The following is a 24,009-nucleotide window of genomic DNA, read 5'->3' as shown; positions in this document are numbered from 1 at the left end:
CAATTTCGGCTTTTGCAAATGTTCTTAATATTGCTCTAACTTCGTCTATTAGAATATTACGAATATTCTAAAAGACGAAGTTAGAGCAATATTACGAAATTTCGAAAAGACGAAGTTAGAGCAATATTACGAAATTTCGTAAAATGCACATATTAGCCTAGCCATTGTCAATTAGCATAGGAACGTTGCCTTATACTATCAAGATAAATAATCGCAATACGCGAAAATTTTTATTCGTATATTATTCGCGATAATTGGAATAATTACGAATATTCGATTTCGACGAATATAACACGAATATTCATTCGAATATTCGCGAAATATCGCGAAATCGAATATGGCACCTCCCGCTCATCACTAGTCATCAATATGTTTTATTTGGCAGTGTGGCAGTATCATTTGCACAATATATGATGGTCTTATCCAGTTACTTTATTTTGGCATGGTATAATGGTATTATTCAATCAACCTAAGGTGGTTTTATTTATTCACTATTGTTCACTTACTGTATGGTGAAATAATTTACATTCACTGATCGTGACTCCAACAACGATTATTTTTTATGTTAGCACGACTGATGTAGATCAACGATAAATGGTAAAATTTAATTGTTCATTATTAAAATAAATCTTAAAATGTTATTGTTTATTTCTTTTTATTTTATATAAGATCTGAAAATCTTTTTTATAAAAAAAATTGCTTTGTGTCGCCATATTCTGACACCCATATTGTGCCTCCAGTAATGATTATTTTTTATGGAAGCACGACTGATGAAGATTAGTAAATGATATTTGTATTGCTTATTGTTAAAATAAATCTTTCATTGTATTATATATATCTTTTTTTATAAAAAAAAATCCTCTCTATCGCCATATTCTGACACCCATAACTTTTTTATTTTTCTACCGATGGAGTTGTATGGGGGTACTTTTTTTGCGGAGTGAGCTATAATTTTTATTTATACCATTTTGTCATATATGCAACATTTTGATAATTTTTTTAATGTTTTTTGGGAGGCAAGGTGATGAAAAAAAAAAAAAAAAACAATTCTGCCATTTTATGTGTCCGGTGTTCAATATGCAGCTTAAATAATTGGATATCTTAATAAATAGGGTCGCTGCAGACATGTGATACCAAATATGTTTACAGTCGTGGCCAAAAGTTTTGAGAATTACATAAATATTGGAAATTGGTAAAGTTGCTGCTTAAGTTTTTATAATAGCAATTTGCATATACTCCAGAATGTTATGAAGATTGATCAGATGAATTGCATAGTCCTTCTTTGCCATGGAAATTAACTTAATCCCCAAAAAACTTTCCACTGCATTTCATTGCTGTCATTAAAGGACCTGCTGAGATCATTTCAGTAATCGTTTTGTTAACTCCGGTAAGAATGTTGACGAGCACAAGGCTGGAGATCATTATTTCAGGCTGATTGGGTTAAAATGGCAGACTTGACCTGTTAAAAGGAGGGTGATGCTTGATATCATTGTTCTAACCATGGTGACCTGCAAAGAAACGCGTGCAGCCATCATTGCGTTGCATAAAAATGGCTTCACAGGCAAGGATATTGTGGCTACTAAGATTGCACCTCAATCAACAATTTATAGGATCATCAAGAACTTCCAGGAAAGAGGTTCAATTCTTGTTAAGAAGGCTTCAGGGCGTCCAAGAAAATCCAGCAAGCGCCAGGCTGGTCTCCTAAAGAGGATTCAGCTGCGGGATCGGAGTGCCACCAGTGCAGAGCTTGCTCAGGAATGGCAGCAGGCAGGTGTGAGCGCATCTGCACGCACAGTGAGGCGAAGACTTTTGGAAGATGGCCTGGTGTCAAGAAGGGCAGCAAAGAAGCCACTTCTCTCCAAAAAAAACACTGGGGGACTGGGGCAAAGTCATATTCTCCGATCAAGCCTCTTTCCGATTGTTTGGGGCATCAGGAAAAAGGCTTGTCCGGAGAAGAAAAGGTGAGCGCTACCATCAGTAAAGCATCCCGAGACCATTCATGTGTGGGGTTGCTTCTCATCCAAGGGAGTGGGCTCACTCACAATTTTGCCCAAAAACACAGCCATGAATAAAGAATGGTACCAAAACACTCTCCAACAGCAACTTCTTGCAACAATCCAACAACAGTTTGGTGAAGAACAATGCATTTTCTAGCACGATGGAGCACCATGCCATAAGGCAAAAGTGAGAACTTAGTGGCTCGGGGACCAAAACGTTGACATTTTGGGTCCATGGCCTGGAAACTCCCCAGATATTAATCCCATTGAGAACTTGTTGTCAATCCTCAAGAGGCGGGTGGACAAACTAAAACCCACTAATTCTGACAAACTCCAAGAAGTGATTGGAGAATGGGTTGCTATCAGTCAGGAATTGGCCCAGAAGTTGATTGAGAGCATGCCCAGCCGAATTGCAGAGGTCCTGAAAAAAAGGGGGGCCAACACTGCAAATGCTGACTCATTGCTTAAATGTCATGTAATTGTCGATAAAAGCCTTTGAAACGTATGAAGTGCGTGTAATTATATTTCCCTACATCACAGAAACAGCTAAAACAAAGATCTAAAAGCAGTTTAGCAGCAAACTTTGTGAAAACTAATATTTGTGTCATTCTCAAAACTTTTGGCCACGACTGTATATGCCTTTTTATTTATACAATGACACAGGACCCCCATTGTCATCATGGTTGGTGGTCCCAATGGTTGGACCCGAAATGATCAGACACATCAATTATTCTGTTCATAGGGGATAGGTTTGCATCTTGAGACAACCCCTTTTAGTTTTCTGACACCACGCATAGGATTTAAACAGACTCATCAGAATCTCCATCCTGCTCAAATATTAGAGATCCTGGGGCACTCTCACTGATCAAACTGAAATCTGATTCATAATCTGCATTCACTGAGGTATCTTGTGGATAAGAAGTATCAAGGCCAGTGTCCACATTCGCCTTTTCTTCAGAAGTTTCTTCGGCTTCACTGGATAACTCCTGGTGATCATTAGGCGAGTCAGTGGATTCCATATCGCGAAGTGTAGTCACCAGTTCTGGGATGTTTTTCATATTGGAAAGACTCTGTGAAAGAAATGATTTCAATAATGAAACACTTAGCCCAATAGTTAAAGATTGCATTAATTTGTGAAAATGTGGAAGTGATACTGGATGTAGAGTAACCCCTATGTAAGTAATATTTTGTTCTGTCCTCTACTTCTTGCAAACCAAATGTAAGAAGTATGGGACAAATCGAGTCAAGTATGACTGCTGGATCACATACTTTGTTGTAGCTTGTAACCACAGATACACATTGGTTTGAATAGGAGCTGTAGACACAAAATGGTAGGCGATTTTAAAACATGATGATTTGTAAAGTTGACGCTATCTATTTTATATTACATCATTGGAGCTATTGTGGATACACCCTTAGAAAAAAAAAAAAGGTTACTGCTCGTCTCGCGAGAATAGGAGCGATCCATCGGAGCTCCGATCTATGTTATCAGCAAGCAACTATATCTTGCCATCTATACCTGAGGTAAGCGTCTTGACACGTGGGACGCCACAAGCAAGCGCACTACTAAAACAGTGAGTACTGATTGCCACAAACTATATAAAATAGGATTTACCAGTATACCGGGACTTACCCATCCAGCGGGACGTATCCATATAGCGGGACTTTTGACATAATTCAATCACCTGCGTTATTGCGGACTCTATTGATCAGATAGCGTATTCACAATCCTAATTAGGAATTTGTCTATCCCATTTTTATGTATACGTATGTTTTTATGTGTTAATTGTAATAAATTTCACTTTATCTGCTTGGTCTCTCACGTGAACCCATATGTTCGAGTGCCGGTCTATCTTTATATACATTATTCATTTACTTTGAAGGAGTGATTCAATATAGACCTCGGCACCCATCTGTGATTATAGAGGGTGAGCCGTCCTACTACTAAACTTCATATGATGATAGATAATATTGCAGTATTTAAAAAGGTATACAACTCAATTATTAATTTGAAATCATCCTAATCATAATTCACAATTAAAACAACATTTTCTGTATCACTTAATCTTACTGCTGATAGTGTGCCATCTGAAATTGGTGTGCGTCCAAGTTACTGACTGTATATTGTATCGCCTTTTTGTTTTAAGAGAATATTTAAAGTTTATTGAAAAAATAATAATATTCTGTTGATTACCTCAGATTAGTGTACCTGACCTAACATGTAAGGCTATTTACACACTAGTGCTTAGTATCCAGAAGACTGTTCCAGCTTCCGGCATTGCTAGAAGCTTAAACTTAGCCGTCCGGCCCTATTAATTATAAAGGGGAACGGCAGAGATCTGGCCACAACCTCGCAAATATGCCAAGAACTGGCCGGAATAAATCCGCCGTGAGACTTTGTTTTCTTGGTATGTCTGGTGAAAGAAAGAGTGGAAATGTACGGGGTCATGTAATAAGAAACACCCGTGCCACGTCATCCAGTTAACGGTTATTTTTAAGTCCAACATAAGCATTCCCCCCCCACCCCCCCCGTCAACTCTATTTCACTGACCGCTTCTAGTGGGAATCCTTTTCTAGTAAGAGCAAACACCTCAGGTGCTAAAAAAGATATTCCAGATATTGTTTCTGTTGATGAGCTGTTTGAGAACAGTCAGCGTTTTAACTCCTAAACAGGAGAAGATTCAGGTGAGGTATGAAACCTATAGCTGTGTTGGTGGTGGTAGTAGTTACACTTGTAGCCATGGTGGTGTTGGTGCTGGCACTGGTATCCATGGTAAGATTATTATTTGGGACAAACATATAGGTGGGAATCATGGGTGTGGGGCAAGGAGTCCATAACACATTACAGTCTGAGAAAAAAGTGGTGGGAAACTATTATGATGATGATTATTAACAGCATTGATAGTTATAAATTAATCTACCATTGGTGTATAATTGATATGAGAAAGATTTATCAAGTTTAACCTATCTGTATCTTTTTTGCAACCTATGTAATTAAAGCGGACCTTTCACTGATTATTACAATGAGAACTAAGTATACAGACATGGAGAGCGGCGCTCGGGGATCTTACTGCACTTACTATTATCCCCGGGCGCCGCTCCGTTCTCCCGCTATGCCCGCCGGTATCTTCGCTCACTAAGTTATAGTAGGCAGAGATTTTAGTCACTAAGTTATGGTAGGCGGAGTCTGCCCTTGTTCTGCTGTAGCGCTGGCCAATCGTATTGCAGAGCTCACAGCCTGGGAGAAAATAACCTCCCAGGCTGTGAGCTCTGCGCTGCGATTGGCCAGCGCTACAGCAGAACAAGGGCAGACTCCGCCTACCATAATTTAGTGAGCGGAGATACCGGAGGGCATAGCAGGAGAACGGAGCAGCGGCCAGGATAATAGTAAGTGCAGTGAGATCCCCGGGCGCCGCTCTCCATGTCTGTATAGTTAGTTCACATTGTCATAATCGGTGAAAGGTCCTCTTTAAGGCTACTTTCACACTTGCGGTCGGGGCTCCGCTTGTGTGTTCCGTTTGAAGGCTCTCACAAGCGGCCCCGAATGCATCGTCCAGCCCTAATGCATTCTGAGTGGATGCGGATCCACTCAGAATGCATCACTCTGGCACAGTTTGCCCTCCGTTCCGCTCAGCAGGCGGACACCTGAACGCTGCTTGCAGCGTTCGGGTGTCCGCCTGGCCGTGCGGAGGCAAACGGATCCGTCCAGACTTACAATGTAAGTCAATGGGGACGGATCCGTTTGAATTTGACACAATATGGCTCAATTTTCAAACGGATCCGTCCCCCATTGACTTTCAATGTAAAGTCTGGACGGATCCGTCTGAAGCTACTTTCACACTTAGAATTTTTTCTACAATATAATGCAGACGGATTCGTACTGAACGGAGCCACCGTCTGCATTATATGAGCGGATCCGTCTGGGCAGACCCCAGACGGATCCGCTCTGAACGCAAGTGTGAAAGTAGCCTAAGTAACGGTGTGTTGATCAGGACCTGATACATGGGTCAGGCTGACGATAAGGTGATGAGGACATCACAGGAGGACGATAGTGGTGGCAATAAAGAGCGGAGCTGACGTACAGCCAGAACAGCTAGAAAACCTGCCGTGTGCAGACCTGCTTCTGCTCTGGTCATTTTGGGAGCAGGTTATACCACTGCTGCCTTTGGTGTAGGCTTAAAAGCTGTCAGACCTAGGGTAAACTTGGGCAGTGGCAATGTGCAAGCATCTTCTGTGTGAGAATCTTCCTCACACATTGCCAGCTGTGCAGACATGACTGTTCCTTCACAAACTAAGGCTTGAAATTTTATTTTTTGACAGGACATCCGTAACACTTAAAGTTGCTTAAATAGTTTGCCTCATTTCATAATATATCTTTATGAGGCTGCTTTCAATGAGAGGCTGAGCTTTATGGCTCTGAGTTTTGGGAATCAAAATAAAGAGTGGATCATAACATGGGAGACATAAGTATAGGACAGAATGTACTTCTCCTGTTTTTAACTCACTCCCGGTTTTGTCTTCCAAAATTGCATCAGAAATCCTGACCGTATGGCTATACCCTAAAGCTCAAAACCACCACAATTATAATAAAAAAAATGACCTACATGTAAAAAGGTGTTTGATTGGTTTCCACAGTATTCTTCTCTTTAAAAAGGAGTTATATGATAAAAACAACCCTTTCCCAAATGTTCTATTAGGGCACATGGAGATCGGAGGAGGGAGTGGGGTCTTAGTTGAGTCATAATTACAGTTCTTCCTTACCTTGATGGCCACAGTAAGGAGCAGTAGGAATGAAGGTGAGCAACAGCTGCAATAATATTGTGGCAGACACATGCAACTTAGACATAGGCTTACAGTTGTATATGTCTGGGCTTATGGTTCATCGAGATCAAATGAGATACGGGACAGATGAAAAATCCAGAAAAGTATTCAATTATGAGTGCTAACAACACCTAGACCTATGTAAACAAAGCACCATAGCCCCCTTCAAACAGCTGATCAACAAGGGTGCCTTGAGTTAGATCACCACTATTGTAATATAATATTCTCGTAGAAAAAATAAATTGTGTCACAGTGCCCGGATACCTGGACTGCTATGAACTGGAACCGTATCATCTTTAGCAACAAATCCAGAATCTGTTTAGGATCCATGACGGCCGGGTTTGAGTATAGAGGCCTTGTGGGGAGCACTTCAATCCTGCCTTTGCTGTCAAGCAACAGTAATGAGCGGCAGGGGCAATATTCAAATTTGCGATATTTCGCGAATATATTGGTGAATATTTGCGAATTCGAGAATTCGTGCTCTCCAGTTATTATTTTCTTGATTGCAAAAATCCGCAATGGGAAAATTCGCAATACGAAAATTTGCGATCAACACTACTCCTATAGGCAACTTTCCTATTTGTTGCTAGGGATGTTGCTAAGTGACGATATTCGCGATTAGAATATTCGTGAATACGAATATATAGCACTATATTGTAAATATTCGCGAATTCTCGAAGTGGCGATATTCGCGATTCAAATTTCCGATTCGAATATTCGCGCTCAACACTATCAAGCAACACATTGCCCCAACTGTTGGTGTGATGACCTGAGGAGCATTCGTGTACGACGGTCACCCCTAGTAGCGATGAGGGACACTAAAGGCTCAGCGATATGTGCAGGACATCCTGCGGCTACATGCGTTTCCAGTCATGGCAGGTATTCCAACTGCATTTTTCAGCAGGATAATGCTTTAACACACAGAGCAAAAGGTTTCCCAGATTGCAACACTTCCTTAGCCTGTCCAGTCACCAGATCAACAATCTAGTGTTTTTGGGACCAGCTCAGATTCCAGCTTCAGCAAACAAGTGTCCAGGATCTACAAGCTCAGCTGCAACATCTGTGGGCAAATGGGCCACAGGAAACCATACATGACCTGTATGTCTCCATGTCCAACCATATCTTATATCTGGGCTAAAGGTGGCCCAAGAGGGCACTAGACTAGAGCATCCTTTTAATTGTACAGTTTTCCCCAATGAACGTATCCTTTTGCGTTAATATTGTACTCACTTACATATTTCATCATTACATTCAAAAATAGAAAGTCTAATTCCAACAACTCCTTCTTGGTCAGTTATTCTTTTGTCAATGAGTGTATTTGTATTCCCCATGTAATAAAAATTCTGACGCACCTATTGTTAGGATTCTGTTATGGCCAGTTTGTCGAACCACTGTAATCAATAACTGCTTTGGCTTAAGGCTAGCTCTAAGGGCAGCCCCTCAGTATTCGACTTTAAACCCCTATACAGGGATCTGGACTTCGCTGCAGGAAAACCACCAGGACACTACTTCTTGCGATAGTCCTGGTTGGTTGGACCTATAGGGGTCAGAGACATGGGTGCGAAACACAGGTGATATGGAGAGACCTAGGTCAGGGCAGACAGGGTACAAGCAAGTTCATTAGACAAGCCTGAGGTCACGGCAAACAACAGAATGACAATCCAAGTAACAGGCTAAGGTTAGGGCAGGTGGCTATAAGTCAGAGTCGATTGTCAGGCAGGAGTACGGTACACGGGTAGTCAGAGAGTTTACGCCTTTGCTGGTAACTATAGGATAAATAACCTGGGGCGGTCAGCTGTAGGCTGGGGAAGAATTTGAACAATCGCACACTGGCCCTTTATGAGGCCGAGTGTTGTTCCTTCTAGATTTTATGAATGAATTGTTAGCAGTTTGCAATGAAAGTCCAGCTAGGTTTTTCCAGCTGAGCGTGTGTCCTTGCACAGCTGCCACTGGAAGCACTGATTATGTAATGTCAGCCAGGAGACACAAACTAACTGGAAAAACCCAGCTACAACTTAATTGTAAACTTCTAGCTATCCATTTATAAAATCTAGACGCAACAATAAACACATGGCATAGCACAGAGTCATAAGAAAAGTTGCTCCAGAATTGTTATTACCTGAGAAACACAAGATATTGGTAAACCAGACCTATCAGGAGAGGTTAAAGGTAGTCCTTAATTCATACCTCAGCTGGAAAAACCCAGCTGGACCTCCACTGCAAACAGTTAGCGATTTATTCATAAAATCTAGAAGGAACAATAAACAAATGGTACAACACAGAATCTGTTTTATATTTGCTTGAGGTCCAAAATTCAGAGATGAGAAAAATACCCAAAATATAACTTTGTTACCATAAGGTAATACTTAATGCTGTTTTTTTTTTTTTTTGCAAGCTTCAATACTTACATCAGCCTTAGTTCCCACAAAAGTGACGGTATCTCGCTTATTACTTTCGTCTGACATTTGGAAACTTTGGCTGGGATGTTTATCCAACTGATCCTGCTTAGCAGCTGGCTCACTGTGGCTTTCACATCTAACATTTTGGAAATGTTCATTCTGTTGAGTGTCAGGTATCGGGAAACTACAATTCTCCTCAACTTGTTCGTTTGGTGTATTTTCTTCCACATTCTATAAATATGACAATATTAGTTTAGGTGAAAAAAAATGCTAAGATTATCTCTAGTCTTATAGGACAAGCTCAGTATTTTACTGTAGACCAGGGCACATGAGGATTTTCATGCTTGCTAGACATTGCTGCATGGTTAACCAGTCAATAGTTTGCTTCTCTTCCTGGAACTTTTTCATGTTGTGATGGAATCAGGGGTATCTTTAATGCAGGGCAAAAGGGGCAGCTGCCCCAGGCCCAGTTTCTTCTGGGGGGCCCAAGGCAGCTGCCTCTTGAGCCCTGCTGGCCACTGGTGATGTGGGGGGTGGTGGCAGGGCAGATTAGCTCTTCCATTGTGGAAGCGCTCATCTCCATAGTCATCTATCACCATCATCAGGACAGCGATACAGATGGAAGTGCTGCAGCGGGGCAGGGGAGGGAGAGACGTCTCGCTTCCCCGTTCCTCTGATAGGTTGCAGGCATTAGGCCTGCAGCCTATCAGAGGCTGGTGCAGGCGGCGCGATTACGTAATCACGCCACCTGAGCCATAGAGCACGGGACACAAACAGGAAGAGGCCAGCATCGCATCGCTGCCAGCCTGATGGAGGCAAGTATAAGTGTTTATTTTTTTTATATGGCACCACTATGGGCACATGATTGGGGGTCATCTATGGGGCACCTGTTACTGGCACATGATTGGGGGGCATCTATGGGGGCACTTGTTACTGGCCCATTATTGGGGGCAGCTACTGAGGCCACAAAGAAGGGGTATTTTATATGGGGGGCTCTGCATAGGGGCATTTTATACTGGGGCACATTATGGTGGGTACTATGGGGAAGGGGAAAAAGGAGTACTATGGGCTCATCTATGGGGGGCACTAAGGGGTATTTTATACTTGCAAATTAAAGGGGACACTGAAGACATCTACTGTGGCACTATATATGGGGCATTTTAAACTGGTACATTATGAGGGGCACTAGGAAGAAGGGGGAGAGGAGCACTATGGGGGCATTATATAGTGGTATTTTATACTGGCACTATGGGGACATTAGCTCAACTGGGGGCATTAAAAAGGGGGTATTTTTTGCACTGGGACATTATAAGGAGAATTATTACTACTGGGGGGCATTATGATGGGCTTTATTACTACTGGGGGTCTATGGGGAACATGATTACTAGTATGGGCACTATGGGAGCATTATTACTTCTCGAGCACAGTGGGGACATGTTGGGGGCACTGTAGGAGCACTATTACTACCATGTGTGCTCTAGCAGAGAATTATTCCTATTGGTGGGACTTTTGGGAGCACTATTACTGTGGGGGCACCGTGGCACAGTATCTGCTTACCACAATTATTTTTGGGGGAAGTTATGTTTACACTATTAGGCTTCTTTCACATGGGCGAGTTGTCTGCGCGGGTGCAATGCGTGAGGTGAACGCATTGCACCCGCACTGAATCCGGACCCATTCATTTCTATGGGGCTGTACATATGAGCAGTGATTTTCGCGCATCACTTGTGCGTTGCGTGAAAATTGCAGCTTGCTCTATATTGTGCGTTTTTCACGCAACGCAGGCCACATAGAAGTCAATGGGGCTGCGTGAAAATCGCAAGCATCCACAAGCAAGTGCGGATGCGGTGCGATTTTCATGCATGGTTGCTAGGAGATGATCGGGATGGGGACCCAATCATTATTATTTTCCCTTATAACATGGTTATAAGGGAAAATAATAGCATTCTTAATACAGAATGCATAGTACAATAGGGCAGGAGGGGTTAAAAAAAAACTAAATATCTATATATAATTAAACTCACCCCATCCACTTGTTCACGTAGCCCAGCTTCTCTTTCTTCTTCGATGACCTGGGAGGAAAAGGACCTTTGGTGATGTCACTGCGCTTTAACCCCTCAATGGATTCTGTATTAAGAATGCCATTTTTCCTTATAACCAGTCTGGGTTCGGGTCTGGGTACCAAACATGTAAATTTTTCTCACGCGCATGCATAACACATTAAAACGCTTTGCATTCGCGCTAAAAAAAAAAAAAAAAAAAAAAAAAAAAAAGCTAATTTTCCCGCGAAGCACCCGCATCCTATCCGGCCCTCACACGCGACGCCCATGTGAAAGAGGCCTTAGTGTCAGGGGCACTATTTGCTGGGCGCAGTTATTTTAGGGCACTGTGTGCCTTAATTATTGAAGGGCACCATCTGCATGGTACTATTATCAGGGGGTTTATATGTTTCTACAGTATAGTATTGGGGAGCACAGCGGCACAGTATTGGAGGTGGTAGGATGATTTGTCCAGAAGATGCATGGATGATGGAAAAGTAGTAAACTAAGATTTTGTTTGTCAAACTGCAGAGAAGAGAAATGGCTGAAAAATAGTGGTCTGGTCTGAAGGTCTGAAAGGAGAAGATGAGGAACGGGAACATCTACATCAAAGAGACATCACTGGATGTAAGAGGTATGTGCGCTGTATTACCCTGTATCTAGGGGTGGATGGAGGGGTTAGTAGTACAGTACTATCTGCACATTTATTTATTTATTTTTTAACAGAGGAATCTGCAAAATACTATATATTTCTGTCAGAAAATGTGCTTTTTAATTTTTAGAATAATGACACAGCGATTTTATTTGATACTTTTGTGCTGATTCTCCCCCGTCCCTCTATATTAAGGGACACTATAGTAACTAGAACCACAACAGCTAAACGTAGTAGTTCTGGTGTCTATAGCATGTCTCTGCAAGCTTTCTAATGTAAACACTGCCTCTCATCATTATTAACGTTTACTACGAGGTGTGTGGATTTGTTTTTTGCGTTTGTGTTGTGGTGGAGGGAGTGATTGCATGCTAGGGTGTGGGAATGAGTGAGAAGACAAAAACGATCAGTGGAGCGCCAGATGACATAACTAATCTAGGGGTGTTTAATCCCGGAATGGATATTGTAATGTGGTGTTATTACACCTGATTCTATGAGTGCACGTACTCAATAGAGACAATAATATATAGAGAGCAATGTTGCTTACACAAAATTGTGCTCTAAATAATGAAAGCGTGCATCCATACGGATTTTTACTCACTTCACCAGGGGGAAGGCGCAAGATAAAGCACAAGACACTTGACGCCATAGAAGCCCCCCTCGCAGAGATCGCCTGTAGAATGTTAGGTATCCTCACGGTCCTTCAGATAAATGACCCGGTGGACTCCAATAATTAAGCAAGGTTCCTTTAATAACTGAATCAGCTCAACGCTTTTCGGGGTTATTGTAAACCCCTTCTTCAGGAGGAATAGAATAACATACAACATACAGGGGTTTATATACATCTAAATAAGTTTGAACTTTGAAAAGGGCACCAAAGAGTGTACACATTATGTCACTTCCGGTGCCGGAAGTGATGCGTTCCACCGTGGAACGCATTCTATTAGATATAGGAATCGTGGTTGTAAATAATATAGAAGGGCTAGTTTATGTTGCCCATAGCCTACTGCTTACCATCTGGAAGAGGCAGGAGAAAAGTACAGAGAGGACAAGTGCATCTAGGTTGCGCTCCACGGATGCGGCCGCGCACCGGAAGTGAGCTCACTTCCGGCCCGTGGACCGCATAACTGGAACGCATCCGATGCGATGAAGAATCCTATAGAGGCGTGGAGCGAACATGCGGGTCAACAGCTCTCCTAGGCAGAATATATGTATAGAGCACAATGTATTAAATATAAATTACATGTTTTTGGGGAAATATATTTGCAACTCTATCTACATAGCGAATTATAGGGGAATTTAAAAAGACTACAACAGATATGCAAAAAGGGGGAAATTCACAGGACCAACATATACATCTTATAGAAATACATATAGATATATAGTTTCAACTATACAGCTATGGACTACCCTCCAAGTTGTAGCTAATCCTTGGTGTGTTTCTAAATTTTGTTGGAACTTAAAGGACGCAGATTATTGACAGGATACATCCAGTATATCGGGAATTTAATAGTGACTGTATTCCAAACTCTCGTTTAGGCCAAAGGGGGAAAGTGAATTGAACCGATAAATCCAGTACATTTCTTGTCTGCACAGCTGGGAATAAGATTGTGGTATCAAATCTATGGGGGTTAGTATTAATCTCTTGTTGTCACCAGCATGTGCTTCAGAGAAATGTCTGGACACTCCATGTTTGAGGTACTGTCGTTGGATGTTAGAGCGGTGGTTGTTAAGCCTTTCCCTTAGGCTGGGTTCACACCTAAGCGTTTCGCAAACGCGCGTTTTTATGCGCGATTTTTTCACGCGTATTTATGCGCGTTTTTGTAATAGTAGACGCGCGTTTGGGTGATTGACAGCAGTGTTGTCCAAAGAGTCTATGGCCCAAACGCGCCAAAAAAAGCTCCTGTACTTGTTTGAGCGTCGGGCGTTTTACAGCGCGATCGTACGCGCTGTAAAACGCCCAGGTGAGAACCATTCCCATAGGGAATCATTGGTTTCTCTGTGTTGAGCGTTTTACAGCGCGTAGGAACGCGCTGTAAAACGCTCAGGTGTGAACCCAGCCTCAGTGTTTGTGTTGTTCTGCCAATATATTGTAGGCCACAAGGGCACGCCAACATATAGATAACATATCTGGAGTTGCAGTCATTATGATGTTTCAAGGGAATGGATTATTTAGTGTTGAAAACAGTGACTGTATTTAGATTGTCAGAAATGTTACAGCATCACAGACAACGTTTGGACCCACACTTGAAGGATCCTTTAGGTGGACTTATAGATTCTTCAATTTTCTTACCGGAATTCTGAATGGTTAGTTTAGGACAGGAGGGTGCCAATAGATTTTTGAGGGTATGTGCTTGTCTAAACGTGATACCAGGTATCTATTACCAATAATGGGGTCTTTATGAAGAATGGACCAGTGTTTTTGAAATATCATCTTTATGGAATTATGGAGCGAATTATACCTAGTGAAAAAATGTAATTGTGTGCTCTGTGGTTTAATTTGAACAGCAGTGGTGCGGGATTTTAAACAATCCGCCTGACTCTCCCTCAAGATACGGGACCTGGAATCGCTTAGAAGACTTGAGGGGCATCCTTTATTCTTAAATCATTTTGCCAGTGGGTCTAACTGGTCAAAAATCTATTGGCGCCCTCCTGTCCTAAACTAACGATTCAGAATTCCGGTAAGAAAATTAAAGAATCTATAAGTCCACCTAAAGGGTCCTTCAAGTGTGGGTCCAAACATTGTCTGTGTTGCCGTAACATTTCTGACAATCTAAATACAGTTACTGGTATAGAGAGGACCGGCACTCGCTTTAGTTATAATTTTCTATTAATTTTAATGGTCACATACAAGTAGTAAATGACGCGTTTCGGCTGCTATGAGCCTTTATCAAACATGTTTGATAAAGGCTCATAGCAGCCGAAACGCGTCATTTACTACTTGTATGTGACCATTAAAATTAATTGAAAATTATAACTAAAGCGAGTGCCGGTCCTCTCTATACCAGTATCTGTGGATCTTCCCTGGACACGTGCACCGCATCGCAGACAGCGGAGTGCCGCCTGTATCTTCTCTGGATCAATCTAAATACAGTCACTGTAACTCCAGATATGTCATCTATATGTTGGAGTACCCTTGTGGCCTACAATACATTGGCAGAACAACACAAACACTAAGGCCTCTTTCACACGGGCGTAGCGGGAAAAGGTGCGGTGCGTTGCGGGAACATGCACGATTTTTCAGCGCGAGTGCAAAACATTGTAATGCATTTTGCACAAGCGTGATAAAAATCTCGCATTTTTGGTACCCAAACCCGAACTTCTTCACAGAAGTTCGAGCTTGGGATCGGTGTTCTGTAGATTGTTATAAGGGAAAATAATAGCATTCTGGATACAGAATGCAAAGTAAAATAGTGATGGAGGGGGTTAAAAAAAATAAAAAATAATTAAACTCACCTTAGTCGACTTGATCACACAGCCCGGCATCTCTTCTGTCTACTTCTTTGCTGATTGCAGTAACAGGACCTGTGGTGACGTCACTCCGGTCATCACATGGTCCATCACATGATCCATCACCATGGTAAAAGATCATGTGATGGATCATGTGATGACCGGAGTGATGTCACCACAGGTCCTGTTACTGCAATCAACAAAGGAGACAGAAGAGATGCCGGGCTGCGAGATCAAGTGGATTAAGGTGAGTTTAATTATTATTATTTTTTTTAACCCCTCCAGCGCCATTTTACTATGCATTCTGTATTCAGAATGCTATTATTTTCCCTTATATCCATGTTATAAGGGAAAAAATCCCGATAGTCTCCTAGCAACCGTGCGTGAAAATCGCACTGCATGCGCACTTGCTTGCGGATGCGCGCTATTCTCACGCAACCCCATTCATTTCTATGGGGCCTGCATTACGTGAAAAACGCACAAAATAGAGCATGCTGCGATTTTCACGCAAACGCACAGTGATGTGTGAAAATCACCGCTCATGTGAACAGCCCCATAGAAATGAATGGGTCGGGATTCCGCGGAATACTCGCCCGTGTGAAAGGGGCCTAAGGGAAAGGCTTAACAACCAAAGCTCTAACATCCAACGACAGTACCTCAAACATGGACTGTCTGGATATTTCTCTGACGCACATGCTGGTGACAACACATGATTAATACTAACCCCCATAGATTTCCCAGCTGTGCTGACGAGAAATGTACTGGATTTATTGGTTCAATTCACTTTCCCCCTTTGGCCTAAAGGAGAGTTTGGAATACAGTCACTATTAAAATTCTCGATATCCTGGATGTATCTTGTCAATAATCTGCGTCCTTTACAACAAAATTTAAAAGCACACCAGGGATTAGCTACAACTTGGAGGGTAGTCCATAGCTTTATAGTTGAAACTATGGAGATATTACTGCAACTGGCATGATAATTCTATGTGTGTGTGGTTGTAGATATGATATATATATTTTATATTCCATATATATTTTACATATCTATGTTATATTTATTATCAGCAACGTTTCAGCTCACTCCATGGAGCCTTTGTCAAGTCATAATCCAAAGTGCAGAATCAAGTGCTTATATAGCGTACATAATTAACAAAGGTGATTACATGACTACCGTATTTTTTGCCCCATAAGACACACTTTTTCTCCCCCAGAAAAATGGGGGGAAAATGCCCCTGCGTCTTATGGGGCGAATGCTGACAGTTTAACATCGCAGTCTGCAATGTACGAGCGAGCGGGGGAGGGACTGGGAGGAGGAGCTGTGGGCCAACAATTGCGGCGGGGCGGCGCAGTCACTGTACTATAGCCCCGCCCCACCGCTCCAGTGCTGCACAAATATAAAATGTCTTATTCAATTAAAAGTGATTACACATGCTCCCTTACTCCTATTAGTACCGTACATCCTAACAGCTTCAGTAGTATGCCGGCAGGCAGGCGGGCGGCAGCATAACTCCCTGATGTCATGTGCCTGCGCCGCCTACTTTATGAATGAAGCAGGCGGCGCAGGCAAGTGACGTCAGTGAGTGACACGCCGGCCGTCTGGCCTGCCTTCTGGCATTCTACTAAAGCTGTTAGGATGTACGGTACTAACAGGAGTGAGGGGGCATGTGTAATCACTTTTAATTGAATAAGAATTTTATATATTTGTATACTGGAGCGGCGGAGGATCTGTGGATAACATCCGTGGATGGCACAGTTAAGGGGTGGGGGTCTGTGGATGGCACTGTTATGGACTGGGGGGGGGGGTCTGTGGATGGCACTGTTATGGGGTAGGGGGTCTGTGGATGGCACATATATAACAGTGCCAGCCACAGATTCCCCCTGTAACAGTGTCCGTCATCCACAGATCCCCCCCGTAACAGTGTCCGTCATCCACAGAACCCGCCCGTAACAGTGTCCGTCATCCATAGATCCCCCCGTAACAGTGTCCGTCATCCACAGATCCCCCCGTAACAGTGTCCGTCATCCACAGATCCCCCCGTAACAGTGTCCGTCATCCACAGATCCCCCCGTAACAGTGCCATCCACAGACCACCATTAGTTCCAAACCCACCAAAAGCACACATTTTGGTTAAAAACATATTTTTTCTTATTTTCCTCCCCAAAAACATAGGTGCGTCTTATGGGCCGGTGCGTCTTATAGGGCGAAAAATACGGTATACATACATTTCTACAAAAACATTGATAAAAACAATAAATCTCGAGTGTACATGATTATACTGTATTAAAAAGGATCATATGTCAAAAAAGTGCTATGTGCCAAAAATATTAACCATCAATTTACAGTGCATATCATAAATTGGTATTCCCTTTCAGGTGTGCATAATCGTGTTGATTAAAAAGAAATAATTAATTTAATATGGAACTCTCACATGTAGCTGGAGACAGCAGGACTCAGTCGGCGTCCAGAACTAGACAGTACGCAGGACCATAATGGCGATTAGCGAGATTTGATTTGAAAGTGTTTGTATTTTTTTGACATGTATTGGATGCATGGCGACACAGACGGGATGAGACTCAGCACCATACATGTTCCCTCGACTGCGGGACCTTTGACAGAATATGGCTGGCCAGTCCTTGCAGGCCCCCTATGTGTGTGCATTAGGCACTTAGTATTGACATAGTCTGTATGTGTATGGATGGTTCACTTCACGGTGATGGCTGTGCCTGCCACTCCCGCTCAGGTGTGCCGCCTCCGCTCGGGTAGCTCCCGGTGGTCAGGTGATCCGTCACAAAACTATGAATTAACACATGTGGAATTATATACATAACAAAAAAGTGTGAAACAACTGAAAATGTCATATTCTAGGTTCTTCAAAGTAGCCACCTTTTGCTTTTGATTACTGCTTTGCACACTCTTGGCATTCTCTTGATGAGCTTCAAGAGGTAGTCACCTGAAATGGTCTTCCAACAGTCTTGAAGGAGTTCCCAGAGATGCTTAGCACTTGTTGGCCCTTTTGACTTCACTCTGCGGTCCAGCTCACCCCAAACCATCTCGATTGGGTTCAGGTCCGGTGACTGTGGAGGCCAGGTCATCTGGCGCAGCACCCCATCACTCTCCTTCATGGTCAAATAGCCCTTACACAGCCTGGAGGTGTGTTTGGGGTCATTGTCCTGTTGAAAAATAAATGATGGTCCAACTAAACGCAAACCGGATGGAATAGCATGCCGCTGCAAGATGCTGTGGTAGCCATGCTGGTTCAGTAGGCCTTCAATTTTGAATAAATCCCCAACAGTGTCACCAGCAAAGCACCCCCACACCATCACACCTCCTTCTCCATGCTTCACGGTGGGAACCAGGCATGTAGAGTCCATCCGTTCACCTTTTTTGCGTCGCACAAAGACACGGTGGTTGGAACCAAAGATCTCAAATTTGGACTCATCAGACCAAAGCACAAATTTCCACTGGTCTAATGTCCATTCCTTGTGTTCTTTAGCCCAAACAAGATTCTTCTGCTTGTTGCCTGTCCTTAGCAGTGGTTTCGTAGCAGATATTCTACCATGAAGACCTGATTCACACAGTCTCCTCTTAACAGTTGTTCTAGAGATGTGTCTGCTGCTAGAACTCTGTGTGGCATTGACCTGGTCTCTAATGTGAGCTGCTGTTAACCTGCGATTTCTGAAACTGGTGACTCGGATGAACTTGTCCTCCGCAGCAGAGGTGACTCTTGGTCTTCGTTTCCTGGGGCGGTCTGCATGTGAGCCAGTTTCTTTGTAGCGCTTGATGGTTTTTGTGACTGCACTTTGGGACACTTTCAAAGTTTTCCCAATTTTTCTGACTGACTGACCTTCATTTCTTAAAGTAATAATGGCCACTCGTTTTTCTTTACTTAGCTGCTTTTTTCTTGCCATAATACAAATTCTAACAGTCTATTCAGTAGGACTATCAGCTGTGTATCCACCTGACTTCTCCACAACGCAACTGATGGTCCCAACCCCATTTATAAGGCAAGAAATCGCACTTATTAAACCTGACAGGGCACACCTGTGAAGTGAAAACCATTTCAGGTGACTACCTCTTGAAGCTCATCAAGAGAATGTCAACAGTGTGCAAAGCAGTAATGAAAGCAAAAGGTGGCTACTTTGAAGAACCTAGAATATGACATATTTTTAGTTGTTTCATAAGTTTTTGATAAGTATATCCACATGTGTTAATTCATAGTTTTGATGCCTTCAGTGTGAATCTACAATTTTCATAGTTATGAAAATAAATAAAGAAAACTCTTTGAATAAGAAGGTGTGTCCAAACTTTTGGTCTGTACTGTATATGTTGGTCCTGTGAATTTCCCCCTTTTTGCATATCCGTTGTAGTCTTTTTAAATTCCCCTATAATTTGCTATGTAGATAGAGTTGCAAATATATTTCCCCAAAAACATGTAATTTATATTTAATACATTGTGCTCTATACATATATTCTGCCTAGGAGAGCTGTTGACCCGCATGTGTGCTCCATGCCTCTATAGGATTCTTAATCGCCTCGGATGCATTCCAGTTATGCGGTCCACGGGCCGGAAGTGAGCTCACTTCCGGTGCGGGGCCGCATCCGTGGAGCGCAACCTAGATGCACTTGTCCTCTCTGTACTTTTCTCCTGCCTCTTCCAGATGGTAAGCAGTAGGCTATGGGCAACATCAACTAGCCCTTCTATAATATTTACAACCACGATATCTAATAGAATAAATGCGTTCCACGGTGGAACGCATCACTTTCGGCATCGGAAGTGACATAATGTGTACACTTTTTAGCACCCTTTTTGAAGTTTAAACCTATTTTGATGTATATTAACCCCTGTATGTTGTATGTTATTCTATTCCTCCTGAAGAAGGGGTTTATAATAACCCCGAAACGCGTTGAGCTGATTCAGTTATTAAAGGAACTTTGCTTAATTATTGGAGGCCACCGGGTCATTTATCTGAAGGACCTCGAGGATACCTAACATTCTACAGGCGATCTCGGCGAGGGGGGGTTCTATGATGTCAAGTGTCTTGTGCTTTATCTTGCACTCCACCCGCCGGTGAAGTGAGTAAAAATCCGTATGGATGCACGCTTTCATTATTTAGAGCACAATTTTGTGTAAGCAACATTGCTCTCTATATATTATTGTCTCTATTGAGTACGTGCACTCATAGAATCAGTTGTAATAACACCATATTTTTATTTTATTATAATATCCATTCCGGGATTAATCACCCTTAGATTGGTTATCCGTACCATTATCTGTCATCTGGCGCCCCAATGATAGTTTTTGTCTTCTCACTCATTAACCATGGTCTGCTAGTCAGAGCCCTGTAGTGTGAGCAGCCTTCTGACATTGGCTTCAGTCTTGGTCTCTACTTTGGTACTCCTTGGCGCCTCACATTCTCTACCTCCTTTTCCGTCTGTACTCTACCTACTTGTTTTCTTAACCTCTTCAGGACATAGGGCGTACAGGTACGCCCTTATATCCTGGTACTTAAGGACACAGGGCGTACTTGTACGCCTTGTGTATTTCGGATCACCGCCGCGCAGCGAGCGTTGATCGGAAGCCGGTGCCTTGTCAAATTATTGAGCAGGCACTTCGGCTAAATGCCCGGGGGGGTCCCGTCAATTCAGGCGGTTTGCGTTGGTGGCGTTTGGCGGTGCCATCGGGTCCCCATGCGGCTGTGGGGGGACCTGATGGAATGGAAGGCAGCGCGATGTCTACTCATACAGCCAATGCATTCCAATACAGAAGTATTGGAATGCATTGCAAAGGATTAGACCCCCAAAAGTTCAAGTCCTAAAGTGGGACAAAAAATAAAGTGAAAAAAAAAGTTGAAAAAAATAGTTTTCTCCCAATTTCAAGTAAAAATTTTTTCCCCCAAATAAAAGTAAAAAAAATTGATAAAAATATTAGGTATTGCCACGATATTAGGTATTGCCACGTTCATATCGACCAGCTCTATAAACATATCACATGACCTAACCCATCAGATGAACACTGTAAAAAATTAAAAAAATATAAACTAAAAAATATGCTAGTCTGAATATTTTAAAATACATGTGATATTTTAGACCCTTAAGCTTGGCCTTTTTAGACTGATCTAGCCATCTTAATAAAATATGTAATGCGAAGCTTACTTGATCTGGTCTTGTCCAAAATCTGTTCATTATCCATGTTAAGGCACAGCAGATAGCACAAGTCTAAAAAATATAAAGTGGGGAAAAAATTTAAGAAACACAAAAAAATAAATAAAAATTATTTAGTGTGAAGAAGTTGCTGAAAGTGTCTGGGCTTGTCTTTAAAATGTGCTCACATGGACTGCATTAAACTATTTACAGGAAGCTGACTGTGATGAAAGCACCTTCATCACAGGGAGTTGGAGAGGCCTGCTTGCCAGCCTCTTGCCCTGCGACTATGGCCCCTGGGACACTATTTGGGCATATTGGATTTTAAAGGCACAGTTTCTGCCCCTTGGACTTTTAACTGGAACAGATTCAAACATGTGGCGGCAGTCATCTTAAATTCTCCAGCAGTGTTTTGCCGTCAAGTGTATAGAACTATTTTGGGCATGGGACCATGTGAACGGTGGGGCAAAAATAAGACTTCCAGGAAATTCCAGAACCCCTGAACCGATCTGGGTGATTTTTGGGAAAGTTGTTCACCCTGATCGAGGCTATCAGGGGATATGACTTTTATGAGGATAAGTGGTGTTTTGGGGTGTTTTCTGTGGTTGGAGAAAAATGTGTGTTTCCTGCCTGTGAGTGATTAAGTTAACGGTGTTTGGTAATTGTATCACAGACAGAGCCCATTGTATTTTTTTATTGCGTCTCAGGGGGGGGTTGTGTACATTAGCTGGGAGTGTGTAACTATACAATCTATGTTGATTGGCTGTTGTGACTGTCCTGTGCTCCACGTGGGTGGTAGCCTTGTGGGGAAAACTGTATATAAGAAATTCCTTTGTGCTCATTAAACAGTCCTGCTTTACCCCTTCATGAAGTCTTGGTCCATGTTTGGGGGATGGCATAAAGACACTCTTGGGGATTGCTATATCACAATACACCCCTGAGTATAAGCTCTTGTAAGAGCTTTTCCTGGTTCCTGCTCTGGATTTAGGAGAGGTTCACTGGAAGCTGAAGCCCGGTCGTGGGTCCAGTGTGGGTGGAGGACGGCGAGACCTCAACCAAGCTGCGGCGGTTTGTGGGGTCTGTGGTGGTTATAGTTAGGGCCGGCTCTATCATAAGGCAGCCCAAGCGGCTGCTTGAGGGCGCAGAGAAGGGGGGTGGCGCTGGGGCGGAAAACAATTAACTTACATTTACCTCGCTGAGGCTCAGGTTTGCCGAGCAGCCCGGCCGAACCCCGCCCTCAGTCACAGAGCGGCACGCAGCTGACAGGATTGAGGCAGCACACACACTCTGAGCTACGAGACCCTGGTGTATTTAAATCTAATTTAGCATGTCTTTCAGAAAAGTTTCTCCTGGGATTCGAACTCCAGCTCGAACTGACAGCTGTATAGCCAATTACTTAAAAAGACTTCTACTGTAGATAACTGATACCTAGTGTACATACACATGACAGCTGCCCCAGCACACTGTGTATGGATGTAGCAGAGCTGGGTGTGTTGGGGCAACTGTCATGTGTATGGTTATACCTTAGGTATCAAAGTTCTCTACAGTAGAAGTCTTATATATATTTTTTAAGTAACAGGCTGTACAGCTTTCATAGTTGTGTGGGCGAGTGCTTTGCCTCTGATACAGAAGGTCATGGGTTCGAATCCCATCATGAACTTTTATGAAAGACAGGCTAATTAAGAACACGAGCACCAAATCTTCAACACTAGAGGCGCGTCGCATCACTGACATGGAGGTAAGTATAAAAGTTTTTTTTTTTTTTTTTTAAATACCGGACTGTTACTTTACTGCCATGGGGTAGGGGGCTATTGGCACCATGATACTGGCACATGGAGGGGGGAGGAGAGAGGCACTTTATACTGGGGGGAGAGGATGGCACTATGATATTGGCACATGGGGGGATATGAATCATGAGGGGCAGAAATGTGAAATGATGGGGGGGCAAGAAATGGATATGAATTATGAGGGGCAGAAATGTGAAATGATGGGGGGGGCAAGAAATGGACATGAATCATGAGGGGCAAAAATTTGAAATGATGGGGGGGGCAGAAATGTGAAATGATGGGGGAGGGGGGGGGGGGGGGCGCCAAAATGTACATTCGCTTGTGTTGACAAAAATCCTTGCACCGGCCCTGGTTATGGTGTCCGGTGGACTGCTTGGAGCCCTTGGGAAGCACTAGGAGCATCAGTCAGCGAAAGGTGCCCAGTCGGGGTGCCAGGAGTTTCGTTACAGTGGTGGCAGCAGTGGGATAGTGTCCTACTGCGAGGAGAAGCAGCTCGGAGACACCAGTAACGTGTGGAGTTTATTGAGGGCAACGCTAGTATCCGTACAGCGCCCCTGACTACAGCAGGATGGAATCGGCTAATCTTCAGACAGCATTCCATGACGAGGCGGAGGAGGCAGCAGCGGACTACAGGAAGCAGACAGAAAGGAAGTCTGGTAAAATGCCCAGCGGCGGCTAGGTGAGAGTCTTCCCAGTTATGAGCAGCAGCTACAGAAGCGTGTGGC

The 24,009-nt window shown here is 43.0% G+C and overlaps 1 protein-coding gene across 3 annotated transcripts in view; it reads right to left on the bottom strand.

The window, feature by feature from the left end:
- Positions 1-2,516: 2,516 nt before the first annotated feature.
- Positions 2,517-24,009, bottom strand: part of LOC122943920 — a 69,306-nt gene continuing 47,813 nt past the window's right edge. For 2 of the 3 annotated variants that reach the window (XM_044302048.1, XM_044302050.1), the window contains exons 7-10: positions 21,510-21,572; positions 11,242-11,289; positions 9,227-9,448; positions 2,517-3,067 (exon numbers count right to left, since the gene is read on the bottom strand). In XM_044302048.1, coding sequence (XP_044157983.1) covers positions 2,798-3,067; positions 9,227-9,448; positions 11,242-11,289; positions 21,510-21,572 — 603 coding nt within the window. In that variant the 3' untranslated portion in view covers positions 2,517-2,797. The remainder of the gene's footprint in view (positions 3,068-9,226; positions 9,449-11,241; positions 11,290-21,509; positions 21,573-24,009) is intronic. The other variant, XM_044302049.1, reaches the window with a different exon arrangement.

Source organism: Bufo gargarizans, chromosome 7 (assembly GCF_014858855.1).
Source record: "Bufo gargarizans isolate SCDJY-AF-19 chromosome 7, ASM1485885v1, whole genome shotgun sequence".
NCBI lineage: Eukaryota > Metazoa > Chordata > Amphibia > Anura > Bufonidae > Bufo > Bufo gargarizans.
The sequence above is the reverse complement of the archived record's forward strand: the minus strand, read 5'-3'. Positions and strand labels throughout refer to the sequence as shown.